The sequence below is a fragment of the Felis catus genome, chromosome A2 (genome assembly GCF_018350175.1).
Source record: "Felis catus isolate Fca126 chromosome A2, F.catus_Fca126_mat1.0, whole genome shotgun sequence".
Taxonomy (NCBI): Eukaryota; Metazoa; Chordata; class Mammalia; order Carnivora; family Felidae; genus Felis; species Felis catus.
In genome coordinates this window covers 99494751-99507385 of record NC_058369.1, presented here as the reverse complement: position 1 = coordinate 99507385, position 12635 = coordinate 99494751, and the positions used below count along the sequence as shown (strand labels likewise).

Sequence of the window (12635 nt, the reverse complement as noted above, 5' to 3'; positions counted from 1 at the left end):
CAGTCAACACTGTACCCTGGGGACTTGAAACTAATTTAAATTCATCCGCAAATTTGTAGCTGCCGTAGAAGACTTTAGAGGTTTCCTATGCCTCCTGCCAAGTGTATAACTTCAGTGCTTGGGAATCTAATCATTTATGCCTGAATTGCAGTATTTGGCCCTTGACCATTAGGATGAATTCTGTGTAAAGTTAGTAATTGTGATTCCTTTTCCCCAGCAGAAGGCTGGTTGCTGTTATGGCCCCTATTTCCATTTTTGGGTAACTTTTGATACTCGCATCTTGCATTTGGTGAAACTGAAGGTCTACCCATGAGAGCAAGTGTTCACATGCTTGTGTATACCTGTTCTGCTCCCAGAAAGTAGCTGTTCAAGGCCTTGCTTCCAGAGCATATCTCAAAGCTTTGGGGATTTGTTTTAAATCACACTTTTCTCAAGATGTCTTGTTTCTTTATCCTGACTACTTCCTCCCTCCCCTTCTTTCCTTTTTAACTAAAAAAAATGTTGACATAGCTTTCTCTGTTGGATTTACTAAGAAGCTAGGTCATATTCATTTCTGACCTACCTTTAGCCCACTCTCGGGGAAGGCTCATCATGCTTGATCTGACACGTGGCAGGATTCCAAAAACAAAGGACCGCCACAGAAGGTCCTGGAGCCTGTGCAAAGTCAGAACTTGGGAGCTCTTCATTTAGTTATGTCATGGTGCTCCTTTTGCTCTGTCACACATGTCCTTTACCAGCCTGGCATTACCTTTGCAAAATGCAATACATGCAAAGGATCATACTGCAGTTTGTAGTACATGGTCAAATTTTCCGGTAGATGATGTGTTTTGCTGGAGTACCCTTTCCAGCATGCTGTAATCTGGTGGTGGTAGTGGCCACAAGAGTGGCCTCTTGTTTGCTTGTTTGTTTTTCAGGGAGCTGAGGAAAAGAGCATGGTCAAAGGGCACCAACAAAGTGTGGCTGCCCTGGGAAAGGTGAAAGCTCAGAGCAGGACACACTGTTCACTCTTCTGAATTCCTGGGTCTTGAGCTCATGCTCAGGCTGTGTGCCTTCATAGCCCATGAGCGTCCCTCATGATTTGGACTGGCTGATTTCCTGGCCGGCCATGTTGGTGTCTGGTGCTTCAAGACTGATGGCTTTGGGACCTGTATTGGTTTCTTTGTTGCAACAAAGTACCGCACACAGGGCAGCTTCAAACAACAGAAATTTATTGTCTCATAGTTCTGGAGGCCACAAGTCCTCAGGGGAGGTGATTATCAATCAAGTAGAGCTATGCTCCCTGTGAGACTCTAGGTAAAATCCTGTCTTTCTTCTTCTTGGTTCCTGGTGCTGGCTGTTGATTGTTGGCATTCCTTGGCTTATAGCCCCGTAACACTAATCTTTGGTTTTTTTGTTTGTTTGTTTGTTTTGTTTTTTATCATCTGGCCTTCTCCCTGTGTGTCTCTGTGGCTTCTTTTTTTTTTTTTTTTACGTTTATTTTTGAGACAGAGAGAGAGACAGAGCATGAAGGGGGGAGGGTCAGAGAGAGAGGGAGACACAGAATCTGAAACACGCTCCAGGCTCTGAGCGGTCAGCACAGGGCTCGAACTCACGGACCGTGAGATCATGACCTGAGCCGAAGTCGGCCGCTTAACCGACTGAGCCACCCAGGCTCCCCTCTGTGGCTTCTTATAAGAACACCAGTTATAGTGGATTAAGGGCCCACCCTACTCTGGTATGACCTCATCTTAACTGATTACATCTTCAATTTCCAAATGAGGCACATTCTGAGGTAAAAGGGATTTGGACTTTGGGGGGACACAACTGAACTTCCAACCCATAATTTTTGGTCAAAATTTAGTGTCAGCTACTTTTAGATTGTAGGAAAGAGGATAGTCTGGGGGCAGAAAGAAGGGGTGAGTATGAGACATGTCGCTTACCAGAGTGCTCCTCAGCCTGTCAGGACATGATGAATGGTAGGAGGCAAAGTGGCAGGTGCCCAGGCGACTTTATCTTCCTGGATAATGTTTCACATCATGCTAATGTTTAAAGGTTATGTGGAAATCAAGGAGCATCTTTCCCATTTCAGGGCTTGTGACGGTTAAACTTCTTTAAAATTTCATATTTTGGATAATTCCAGAATGAAGGAAGAAGCTTAATAACTGGGTCTGACTCAGTTGAAGTACACTTTGTTCCATCTGTGGATATACCTGCACCCACAGTGTGGTAGGCTTGGTAGGTGGACTAATGGCTCCCCACCCCCAAAAAGATGTCCACACCCTAAACTCTAGAGCCTATGAATGTTACCTTATATGGTGGAGACTTTGCAGATATGATTAAAGATATAAAGATGGAGAGATTATTCTGGATATCTGGGTTGGCTCTAAATGTCACAGTAAGTGTCCTTAAAGGGGGAAGCAGAGGAGATCTCAGACAGAAGACACCATGTGAGGGAAGCAGAGTCAGAGACAGAAGATACTATATATGTTAGCTTTGAAGATCAGGAAAGGGGTCGTCAGCCCCTGGAAAAGGTAAAAAACAGATTCTCCCCTAAATCTTCTGGAGAGAGCACAGCCCTACTGACACATTGATTTTAGCCCCTTACAGCTCATTTTGAAATTCTGGCCTCCAGAATTCTAAGAGAATACATTTACGTAATTGTAAGAGAATACAAGTATGTGGTGGCTTTGTTAGAGCAGCCATAGGAAACTTATACACAGAGTATGATTCCTTCTATTTAAATTTAAAAATGCAACTCTCTCTGAAAACTTACCATGATGAGCACTGAATAATGTATAGATTTGTTGAATCACTATATTGTACACCTGAAACTAATACAATGCTATATGTTAACACACTGGAATTAAAATAAAAAACTTAATAAAATTAAAAAAATAGATCTCTTTCTCTCTGCATAAACACATAGAGATATCAAGACTTGAAGAAAATACAGTAAAATGTTACCAGTGGCTAACTCTGGGGGTACGATTATAAGTGATTTTTTTTGGTCATTACTATGATTTCTTAAATTCTTCGAGACTCCTAGAGAAAATTGAACAGATTCTTGATTCTTTTTCTTTTTCTTTAAAAGTTAAGGAACTATTACTCAGTCTTAAAAAGTCTTAAAACTCTGGCCCATGCTGCCAGATGGATGAAAACTTGCAGACATTATGCTCATTGAAATAAGCCGGTCACAAAAAGACAAATACTGTGTGATTCCACTTTTATGAGGAACCTGGAGTAGTCAAATTTATAGAGACAGAATGGTGGTTGCCGGGGGCGGTGGGGGAGGGGGCCTGGGAGTTTAATATAAAGCAAAGAGTTTTAGTTTTGCAAGATGGAAGGAGTTCTGGAGATTGACTGCACAACAATGTGAGTGTGCTTAACATGACTGAACCATACGCTTGATATTGGTTAAGACAGATTTAAACCACACGTAAATTTTTTAAAGTTCATTTACATTATAAGAGGAGAGCTTCAGTGATGCCCTTAAAAACAAACGTGCACTGAACGATGTGCTTTCTGTTACGTGAGGTTGCGTTTTCTCTGTAACTTTTAAATTCTTTTACAGCAGCTGGAGCCACCTCTCCACATGAGCTTTAGGTTCATCCCCTGCCATTCTTTTCTCTGTCAAATCTCTTGTTTTTGCTTTTGCCTTTATTCTTTCACTCTTTGCGTGGTTTTTCTCCTCCACCTATGAACATGTTCAAGTTTTGGGGGGCTTTGTTAGATCTCTTAAGGGTATGTTAATCAATTGCTCCTTTTTAAAATGCTTCTTTTTCTGGCTTTTACAACATAATTTGTATATTGTACATCCTCTTACAGACACACACTTGTATAACTGATCTTCTATTACTGATCTGTGGTGTCTTTCCAACATCCATACCAGGGATGTATGTGCAAGGCAGGGTGACTCCCTTTCTTTCTCTTACCCCCACATGTAATTATTCAGCACCGGTGACTAATTTTATCTCCTCTGTATTCTTTTAGCCCTATCCCATCTCTGGTTTCAGGCCCTCAGCCTGTCTTGTCAGAATGTCCCAATAGTTCAGTCTTGCCTCATCTTCCACACTGCAAGCCCAGTGATCCATCTATATTGTAAACCTTCCCATGCTTCTTCCCGTCTAAAAGCCTTTTGGTCAAGATGCCTACCCTTCAGCATGGCACCCAACACCCTCATGACATGGTCCCTAGCTGTCCATCCAGACTCTTCATCCACCAGTTCCACAGCTCATGTCACCTTTCGTGATCAACGACTTTCATAACTTGCTGTGGTTCTCCAGCAATTTCTGGGCCTCCTGCCTCTCCTTATTTTCTCTGGCTGGGAAATCTTTGCCTTCCACTTCGTTGGCCCAAGACACAGCCACTTTCCTACATTCAGCTTAGGCACCATCTCCCCTAAGGGACTTCCAGAGTCCTCAATGTCCCTACAGTGTTCTGGGAACAGGTTGTTGCCTTAACAGGTTATTTACATAGAAGTTAACTATCTATGTGTCTGCCTCCTCACTAGCCCTTGAACTCTTTAAGGGCTGAGTCCATCTCAAGTCATTTAGGTGTTTCCAGCACCTAGCACACTGTAGCCCCTCAATCAGTGTTGATTAATTAACATAATTATCTAATAAACACTTTTGTTGAAAGGTTATATCCGTAATTAACAAAATATTTAAAGCACTTTTCCCTGACCACCATTGCCTTAATTGTAAATTTTGATGGCAGAGATAAATGAACGGAATTTTGATGAAGAAAGCTAAGATCTCTGGAGGTTATACATTTAATTTTTCCATTATAATTTTGAACTATTTTAGCAGGGCCTATCTGGTCGGGGGCGGGGCATCTTTTGACCTCTATGATCCTAATAGGCAGCGCTGAAATCAAATAGCCTCACAAATATATGTTCTGCATTATACATACCCATTTGGTACTTAAGAGTTTACAGATTTGGCCTAAAAGTAGATTTGCTAGTGATACTACTTTCCTATCTTCCCACTGACTGGCCAGTGCTGTTGGATGCATTATAGCATAATACAGAGTGGAGTCCCTTCAAAAGGGAACCTACGAGGAAATCTGGCTGAACAGTGACCCAAGGGGACTTCCCACCCGGGTGCGTGCCCCTCCTTGCGGGTCTCAAGGGCCCTGGAATAGCCCCTGGTATGGCGGAATCCGGCAGCTTCCCTCGCAAGGCCAACTACCCCTAGGAGGGCGGATCGCACCCCACCACTGCCCCACGGCCCTCGCCGCTGGACAGCGCAGCCGGGGTCACGTGCGCGCGGCCGGTCCACCGCCCCCGGACCCGAGCCCGCCCCGGCCTCAGGGCAGAGGCCGTAGGATCACGCGCGCCCGGGCGGCTTGGGCCGGGCGCAGCCAATGGGCTGGCGGCGCCCGTCTGACCCGCGCCGGCGGGAGGGCGTGGGGAGGCAGGCCGGGCGCGCCCGCTGCCGGGCTGTATCGCCATCCCTGCTGCCGCCGGGACGGGAAGTGAGCCGCCGGGACCCACAGTGAGATCCAGCCGCCGAGAGGGTCCTGCAGGCGCCCGGACCCGCACCCGGGACGAAGCATGGCGGCCGCCAAGGTAAGCGTAGGCCCGTTGCCCCGGGGAGCGTGCCGGCCGGCCGGGGCCCGAGGGCTCGGGCGTTCACGTGCCGCCTTGGTGCAACGGGGAAAGCAAATAGAGAGGGGCCCGGGGCAGCTGTTCCACCTTGCAGCAGCGGAGGAGGGAGGTGACCGCTTCTCCCGGGCAGCACATGTGGCCCATGCGGGGACGGAGGCCCGACCTTGCAGTAGAAACTTTGTCGGCTGAACCCTCCCACTTGGCCCGGGAGGGAAGTCGGTGCCGGGCTGGCGCTCGGCGGGCTGAGCCAAGGTCGGCTTAGAGAAGCCAGGTGCGCCCGGGGCGAAGGAGGGCCCGGGGTCATCAGGTCCCCTCGGCCACCTCAGAGCACACCTGCTTGTGACCCCGGTTGTTATTGACTCGGGCTTTTTCCCGGCGGCACCGCCCGGGCTGAAGCCAGATCCTATTAGGTTTCAAAGGCTCCGCCCTCCCGAGGGTGGGGAAGTCACCTTGACTTCCGTTTTAGAGACTGTTCGGAATAGTTGGCCTGCACGCGTGTGGGTAAAAATGGAGAGGGTCCCCGCCCCGCCCCCCCCCCCCTTCTCATCTGCCAGCCCCCTCTCCCCATCTGACAACACTTACGTACCGGCCTCTGAGCATTTGAGAGGCTTCTTTTTAGAAATGACAAAACAGATTGTCCTGGGAGCCTGTAACTCTTGTGAAGTTTTACTTAAAAGGAATTCTGCGTAATGTGAATCATTCACTAACCCGGAGGAAAGGCAGCTCCGACAGCTTGACCTTTCCTCTTTTCACCATTTTTTGAAACCTGGACACCATTTCAGTCTCTTTGGACTCCATTTCAACTTTTCTGGCAGAATACCATACTTAGTCCCAATCACTTGAATCATTGGAATTTATTGCTTTTAATTTTAAGTTCACGAAGGCAGCCCTTTAATCAAGCCTATACAACTTCTTAGTTCATTTTAAGTGCAATGAACTTAAATATACCCAACATTTCAAACATTTGTCCTTAATCAAAACTCTGTGATAACCCTCAAGAGGAAAACATGGCCAACACATCATACTCCTATTTATTCAAGCAAACTAATCACATTTGCAATGGAAATTGTAAGCAGACAAATATATTTAAATGCTGTTCTATGACTTAAGTTTCTCCAGACTCCCCAAATCTGCAGGCTTCTTCATGTTTCTAGACTATGTGGCCTAAGTGGCCTTTTTCTTTTCTGTAATGACTCTTGAGTTCCATCCTCAGGAGTGTGTTCTTGGGTGTGTGCATGAGTGTATTTGTGTGTGTGTGTGAACATATTGGTATATATATAACTATTTTTAGGTAGATCCTTTGAGGATCACTGGTATTTATTTTTGGTAACTACATTAACCCTTTCAAACTCAATGGCTCTTGACCTTTTCCTTTGCATTAAATTTGTATCCAGTCAAGATTTCAAGGCCTGATATGAGTTCATTCCTTCCAAGTGACTTCTTCCAGGAGACAGGTGAAAATAGATTCCCATGCTCTTATTATTTTTTATATCTGCATGTGAACTAAATAATTATACTTAATTTGGAGATAAAATAATTGAGGAGCCTAAACTGATGAATGTACATGTAATTTGAGTATAAGAAAAGGATCATGAACTAGTATGAAGTAAAATAAGTGACATGGAAGCAGATTTAACCTTTTGGTTGTATATTAAGCTATCACATCATATCAATAAGTGCAGTTGAATTGTAACCAAGTAGTGAGGGGGAAGATGAAACATTTCATTTTTACTCTTTGGGAACTTGTGTGTTTGTTTATTTGTTCATTTAGCCTTGCCTCTTTTCAGGATTTCTGATGGCTCATATTATATATACATATATTTACAATCCAAAAAGATATCAAAATCAAGTCAGAGTAGATGAGAAAAGACAGGATAAAGGGAAAGGAAGATGCAGCCATGACTAAAATTAGTGGAAAATAAGGAGGTACTTGCTAGAGGTGACTGCATTTTCTAGCAGCCAGAGTAAAGAGGAAATGATCGGCAAGGTCAGTCAGTTACTTGGGAGAAAAGTCTCCTTGTACTGAGGGCAGTTTCTCCCCATGTCCTTTTATGTGCTGTGAGCAAACTGCATTCAGAACTAGCTCATGACCACAAATATATGTCTGTGGGTTCCATAAGGCCATTTTTAATAATGTCCCTCCTTGTAGCTCCAGGGCAGTGAAGTAAATGTAGTCTTAAAAGTTCCCAAAACGAGCTGTGCTGGTCTACTTTAGTCTAAGAATGCCTCTTACTTAGTGGCCTTTGGGCACTATCCTTGTGAGGTGATTCTGTCAGTTGCGGGTCAGTGCTGGGTGGACTGAGTTAAAGGCTGCGCTGTTAGCCTTTTCCTGGCGTGCAGTTAGTCCATGTTGCTGCATTGAACACAGAGCCATGGGTTTAACAGTCTCATTTACAAGCAGGATTGACATCCCCTCTTAAAACTTGAAGAGCCTGCCTAGGAGAGAGCCCACTCCGATGGAATGTCCCAGAGGTTGGGCCAAGAATCTGAAACTCAACAATTGTAGGTGAATTTCAGCACTCACTGTGGAGAATTGTTTGAATATTTAATTAAGCAGGTCTGATATTTTCTGGATGAACTTAACCACACCTAGCAGTTTCTTGATCTCTTGATCATTTATTCTGAGTTTCCTTGTTCTTTTTTTTCCCCCTCCAAGTGTAACTAATTATTCATGTCCCTCTTCCTTTAAATAGTTCGCATAGGAAGGCCAAGAGGCCAAGAATCTAGTCTTTGGTCTGCTTTTATTTTGATTTCTGCATGAAGACTTCTGCATCATGATGCAAAAGATATTTGTTTTTTCATGAGGTAACATTGATCTAAAACTCTTATTATTTTGAGACAGACTCAAAAAACTTCCATTCTCTTGCTGCCTACTTTCTTAAGGTTCCCTTCCTATATGGTAAATGGTAAGTGGTCTGCCTGTACTATTTGTGTCGTTTTCAGTATTTCTTTTTTTTTTTTTTTTTAATTTTTTTTTTCAACGTTTATTTATTTTTGGGACAGAGAGAGACAGAGCATGAACAGGGGAGGGGCAGAGAGAGAGAGAGACACAGAATCGGAAACAGGCTCCAGGCTCTGAGCCATCAGCCCAGAGCCTGACGCGGGGCTCGAACTCACGGACGGCGAGATCGTGACCTGAGTTGAAGTCAGACGCTTAACCGACTGCGCCACCCAGGCGCCCCCAGTATTTCTTTTAAAACCTTCCAAGCACTGCCCTGCATGTATTAAAATGTAAATGAGTTTTTTAAATGATATTTCATGCAACTTCACAAAAAAATGCATTTTTAAAAAGTAGTAATAAGGGGAAACCTCCCCTTCCCCTTTGCCCCCATTTGGTTGTAGCGAACATTCCCTCTTGGTCATTGGTTGAATTTATACATTAATAATGATGAAATGAAACTAGATGAAACTTAAAAGTTAGAGAATGCTTACTTGAGTTCAGGCGTGAGAGATGTTCAGATATAAAACTGGACATGGACTGATAATTTGGCCTAGAACTAAAGGAAATTTGGAACAAATTGAAGCATTAATAATAATGAAAATTTGGTCTGTAGGACTAGAACACTTAGGATTGATACTGCATTCTTGGAAGAGTTGTTGCTACGATCACTGATCACTGACTGCTTCAGAGTTGTGTATCATGTTCTTTCTAATGTTCCAAATGGGACTAAACTGAGGATGTGAAAATGAATTGGTCTCCTTTTGGGCCTTCTAGAAAACCACAACTATACTATAGGCTGAATCCTGTCATGGAAGTGCCCTAAGTAGTGGTTAGTGCCACAAAAGGGGCTATGGAAGCACTGGGGAAGGAGATGGATTCTGTGGGGGTGGAAGGAGGAAACCTCTCAAAAGTGGTGGTATTTCGGCAAGAATGGCTGGGGAAAGAGCGAAGACCCGTTCCAGTGATAAGAAACCACAAGTGTAAGGCCGAAGTGACAACACTTGCTACTTGTAGGGGATAGGATAGCAGGTAATGAAATCCATAAAAGAGCAGCGAATCCTCCCTGAGTACTTACTAGATAAGAGATTTGGTCTAATGCTTCTTGTTAGTAACTTACGTGTATCCTGTAGCAGTCCTGTGAGTTACATGCTATCATCCATGATTTACAGATGACGACTCTGGACACCAAGAGTTGATGTAAGTGGCTGAAGAGCAGATAATTAGGAAGTGAAGGAGCTGGAGTTCAGGTCCAGCCAGTCTGGCTCCAGAGTCTGCTCTTACCCTGTGCTCCCTAGGGTCTGCCTGCGTGGTAGTTTGGGTAGAGAGTAGAGCGCATGAGAGAGGGGAGATGGCTTAGGAGGGAAATTAGGTGCTTCAGAGTAAGTCAGATTTTTTTTTAATTTCTTTTTTTTTTTTTAATTTTTTTTTTTCAACGTTTATTTTTGCGACAGAGAGAGACAGAGCATGAACGGGGGAGGGGCAGAGAGAGAGAGGGAGACACAGAATCGGAAACAGGCTCCAGGCTCCGAGCCATCAGCCCAGAGCCTGACGCAGGGCTCGAACTCCCGGACCGCGAGATCACGACCTGGCTGAAGTCGGACGCTTAACCGACTGCGCCACCCAGGCGCCCCAAGTCAGATTTTTATGTAAGAACCACTTACACAGTGTCTGCTATGTGCCAGAAACTTTCCCAAGTGCTTTACAAATAATAACTCAATTACTTTTCATAATAGCAAGAAGGGTGCTATTTTTGTCCTTATTTTAATAGGTGAGAAAACTGAGGTCCAGAAAGGTTAAGTAATTTCCTTAAAGTTATATAGTAAGTAAGTGATACAGCCTGGATTTGAACCTTGCCAGTATTTTTTCAGTGTCTTTGCTCTTAACCTGTCTCCACCTCTCCCAGGCCTTAAAAAGAGTTCTGTTTGCAAAGGTGCATGTGAAAATTCACATGTTATCAGTTATGGACGTATGTATTTCCTGGTCTTCCTAGTCCAGTAGTTTGTAGCACACTGTGGTACAATGTATGTACACAATGTATGTTTCATTGCAGTGTTGATTTGCTATAGCTTTCTTTAAAAAAAAAAAATTTTTTAATGTTTATTTTTGAAAGAGAGAGAGAGAGAGAGAGGCAGAGCTTGAATAGGGGAGGGGTAGAGTGAGAGGAAGACACAGAATCCAAAGCAGGCTCCAGTGTCTGAGCTGTCAGCACAGAGCCCGATGCAGGGTTTGAACTCACCAGCTATAAGATCATGACCTGAGCCAAAGTCCAATGTTTAAATGACTGAGCCACCCAGGCGCCCCTGGCTTTCTTTAAAAAAAAAAAAAAAAAAAAATTATTTTTATTTTATTTTTTTAATTTTTTTTAACATTTTGTTTATTTTTGAGACAGAGAGAGACAGAGCATGAATGGGGGAAGGGCAGAGAGAGAGGGAGACACAGAATCGGAAGCAGGCTCCAGGCTCTGAGCCATCAGCCCAGAGCCTGACGCGGGGCTTGAACTCACGGACCACAAGATCGTGACCTGAGCTGAAGTCGGCCGCTTAACCGACTGAGCCACCCAGGCGCCCCCCCCAAAAAAAAAATTATTTTTGAGAGAGAGAGCGAGTGAGCACGGGGGAGGGGCAGAGAGAGAGGGAGCCACAGAATCCGAAGCAGGCTCCAGGCTCTGAGCTGTCAGCACAGAGCCCCACGTGGGGCTTGAACCCATGAACCAGGCCGTGTCCTAAGCCGAAATTGGACGCTTCACTGACTAAGCCACCCAGGCACCCTGATTTGCTATGGCTTTCAAACCACATTGCTGAGGCCAAGAATTGTCATATACCTTTTTTTAAAAATAGCTTTATTGAGAATTCATGTACCATACAATTCAGTCATTTAAAGTGTACAATTCAGTAGTTTTCATATATTCACAGAGTTGGGCAACTATCCATGCTGTCATATGCCTTTGGAAAAATCTTAATCCACTGTTTACTACTAAGGACTTGGACTGTATTTTTAAGCTCCGTGCTTTTCTCATTTCTCATCCTATAACAATGCCCTATTCAAACGTTTGTTAATGAGGATGAAATGAGATTTGGGCTTATCACAGATCTTCTTTAAATGGGAAGTTTCTTTCCCTTATGGTAAAACCACTAGGTATTTAGTGATATCACAACATCATAATAAAGCAGAGCAGTTTTTGTGCTAGACAGGAAGGAAAAAAAGTTTGAATTGTTTTTATGCTACCACGATGATGGTAAGTTTCTGTGGTTCTGCTGAGGTTTGGATTTAGAGTTTCTTAAATTGATGGAGCTGGTGAGGAATGGGTTTAAATAACACAGTAGTCCTCTCTCCTCCCTACCAGTCCTGTCCCCTCTTGCTAGGTAAAGAAACGGAGTCCCAGAAAAATGTGTAATTGGACCAAGTCCCCTGATAAACCCTTTTGCTTTTTGCACACAGGCCACATGCCTTCACCAATGTTGGTCAGCAAATAGAGAACTGGGGTGGGTGGGAAGGGTTCAAAGCCAAGCTATGGTGTAAGAAAGCCAGGGAGCAGGTCTTTTTGAATATTGAGTCCTTCATAAGATTGGTGGAGGGGCTCTGACTCCTTCTGCTTCTTTGACCTGATGTCCTGTGTCCAGCCTCTGCTTTTGTTGAGTTCTCAGATGGAATCATTCCTCCCTGAGTTTTCCACTATCTGTGAGGATTAGGCCTACTGAGCATGGTTTCTTCCCACTCTCCTTGCCCAGCATTTGCTGCTTCATAAGCACCCATCCTTCCTGTCATGATGCCTTGGATGCCTTTGAGTGAGTCTTGGAACAGAGGAATGTGTGAATCTGCAGACGTGTGCTGGTTTTGCTGGGGAGTAAGGAGGATGTGCCCTTGCTGCAGTGATATAATTCCCTTAACAAATGTATTTAACAGCAACTGAGCAAGCACTATTTTCATGGCCTGTTTAACCAGACCTTCTTGTTGGGTTAAATCGCCCCAATTTATGGTGGCTCTGGTCTGTTACCTCAGAATTATTCCCAGTGGTTTATTTGTAGCGTGGTGGTCTGGTTTGTTGATTAGAAACGTTTATAAGATAGAGTACTCGTACTCACCATTTCCTTTGGAAATTTGCTGTGC

At 44.2% G+C, this 12635-nt stretch overlaps 1 protein-coding gene across 5 annotated transcripts in view; it reads left to right on the top strand.

Moving 5' to 3' along the window:
* The first annotated feature begins 5304 nt into the window (after positions 1 to 5304).
* Positions 5305 to 12635, top strand: part of SLC25A13 (solute carrier family 25 member 13) — a 190305-nt gene continuing 182974 nt past the window's right edge. For 3 of the 5 annotated variants that reach the window (XM_003982783.5, XM_019825505.3, XM_045052403.1), the window contains exon 1: positions 5307 to 5548. In XM_003982783.5, the coding sequence (XP_003982832.1) occupies positions 5534 to 5548 (15 nt within the window). In that variant the 5' untranslated portion in view covers positions 5307 to 5533. Of the gene's footprint in view, positions 5549 to 12635 lie in introns of all 5 variants that reach the window. The other 2 variants (XM_045052405.1, XM_019825507.3) reach the window with 2 other exon arrangements.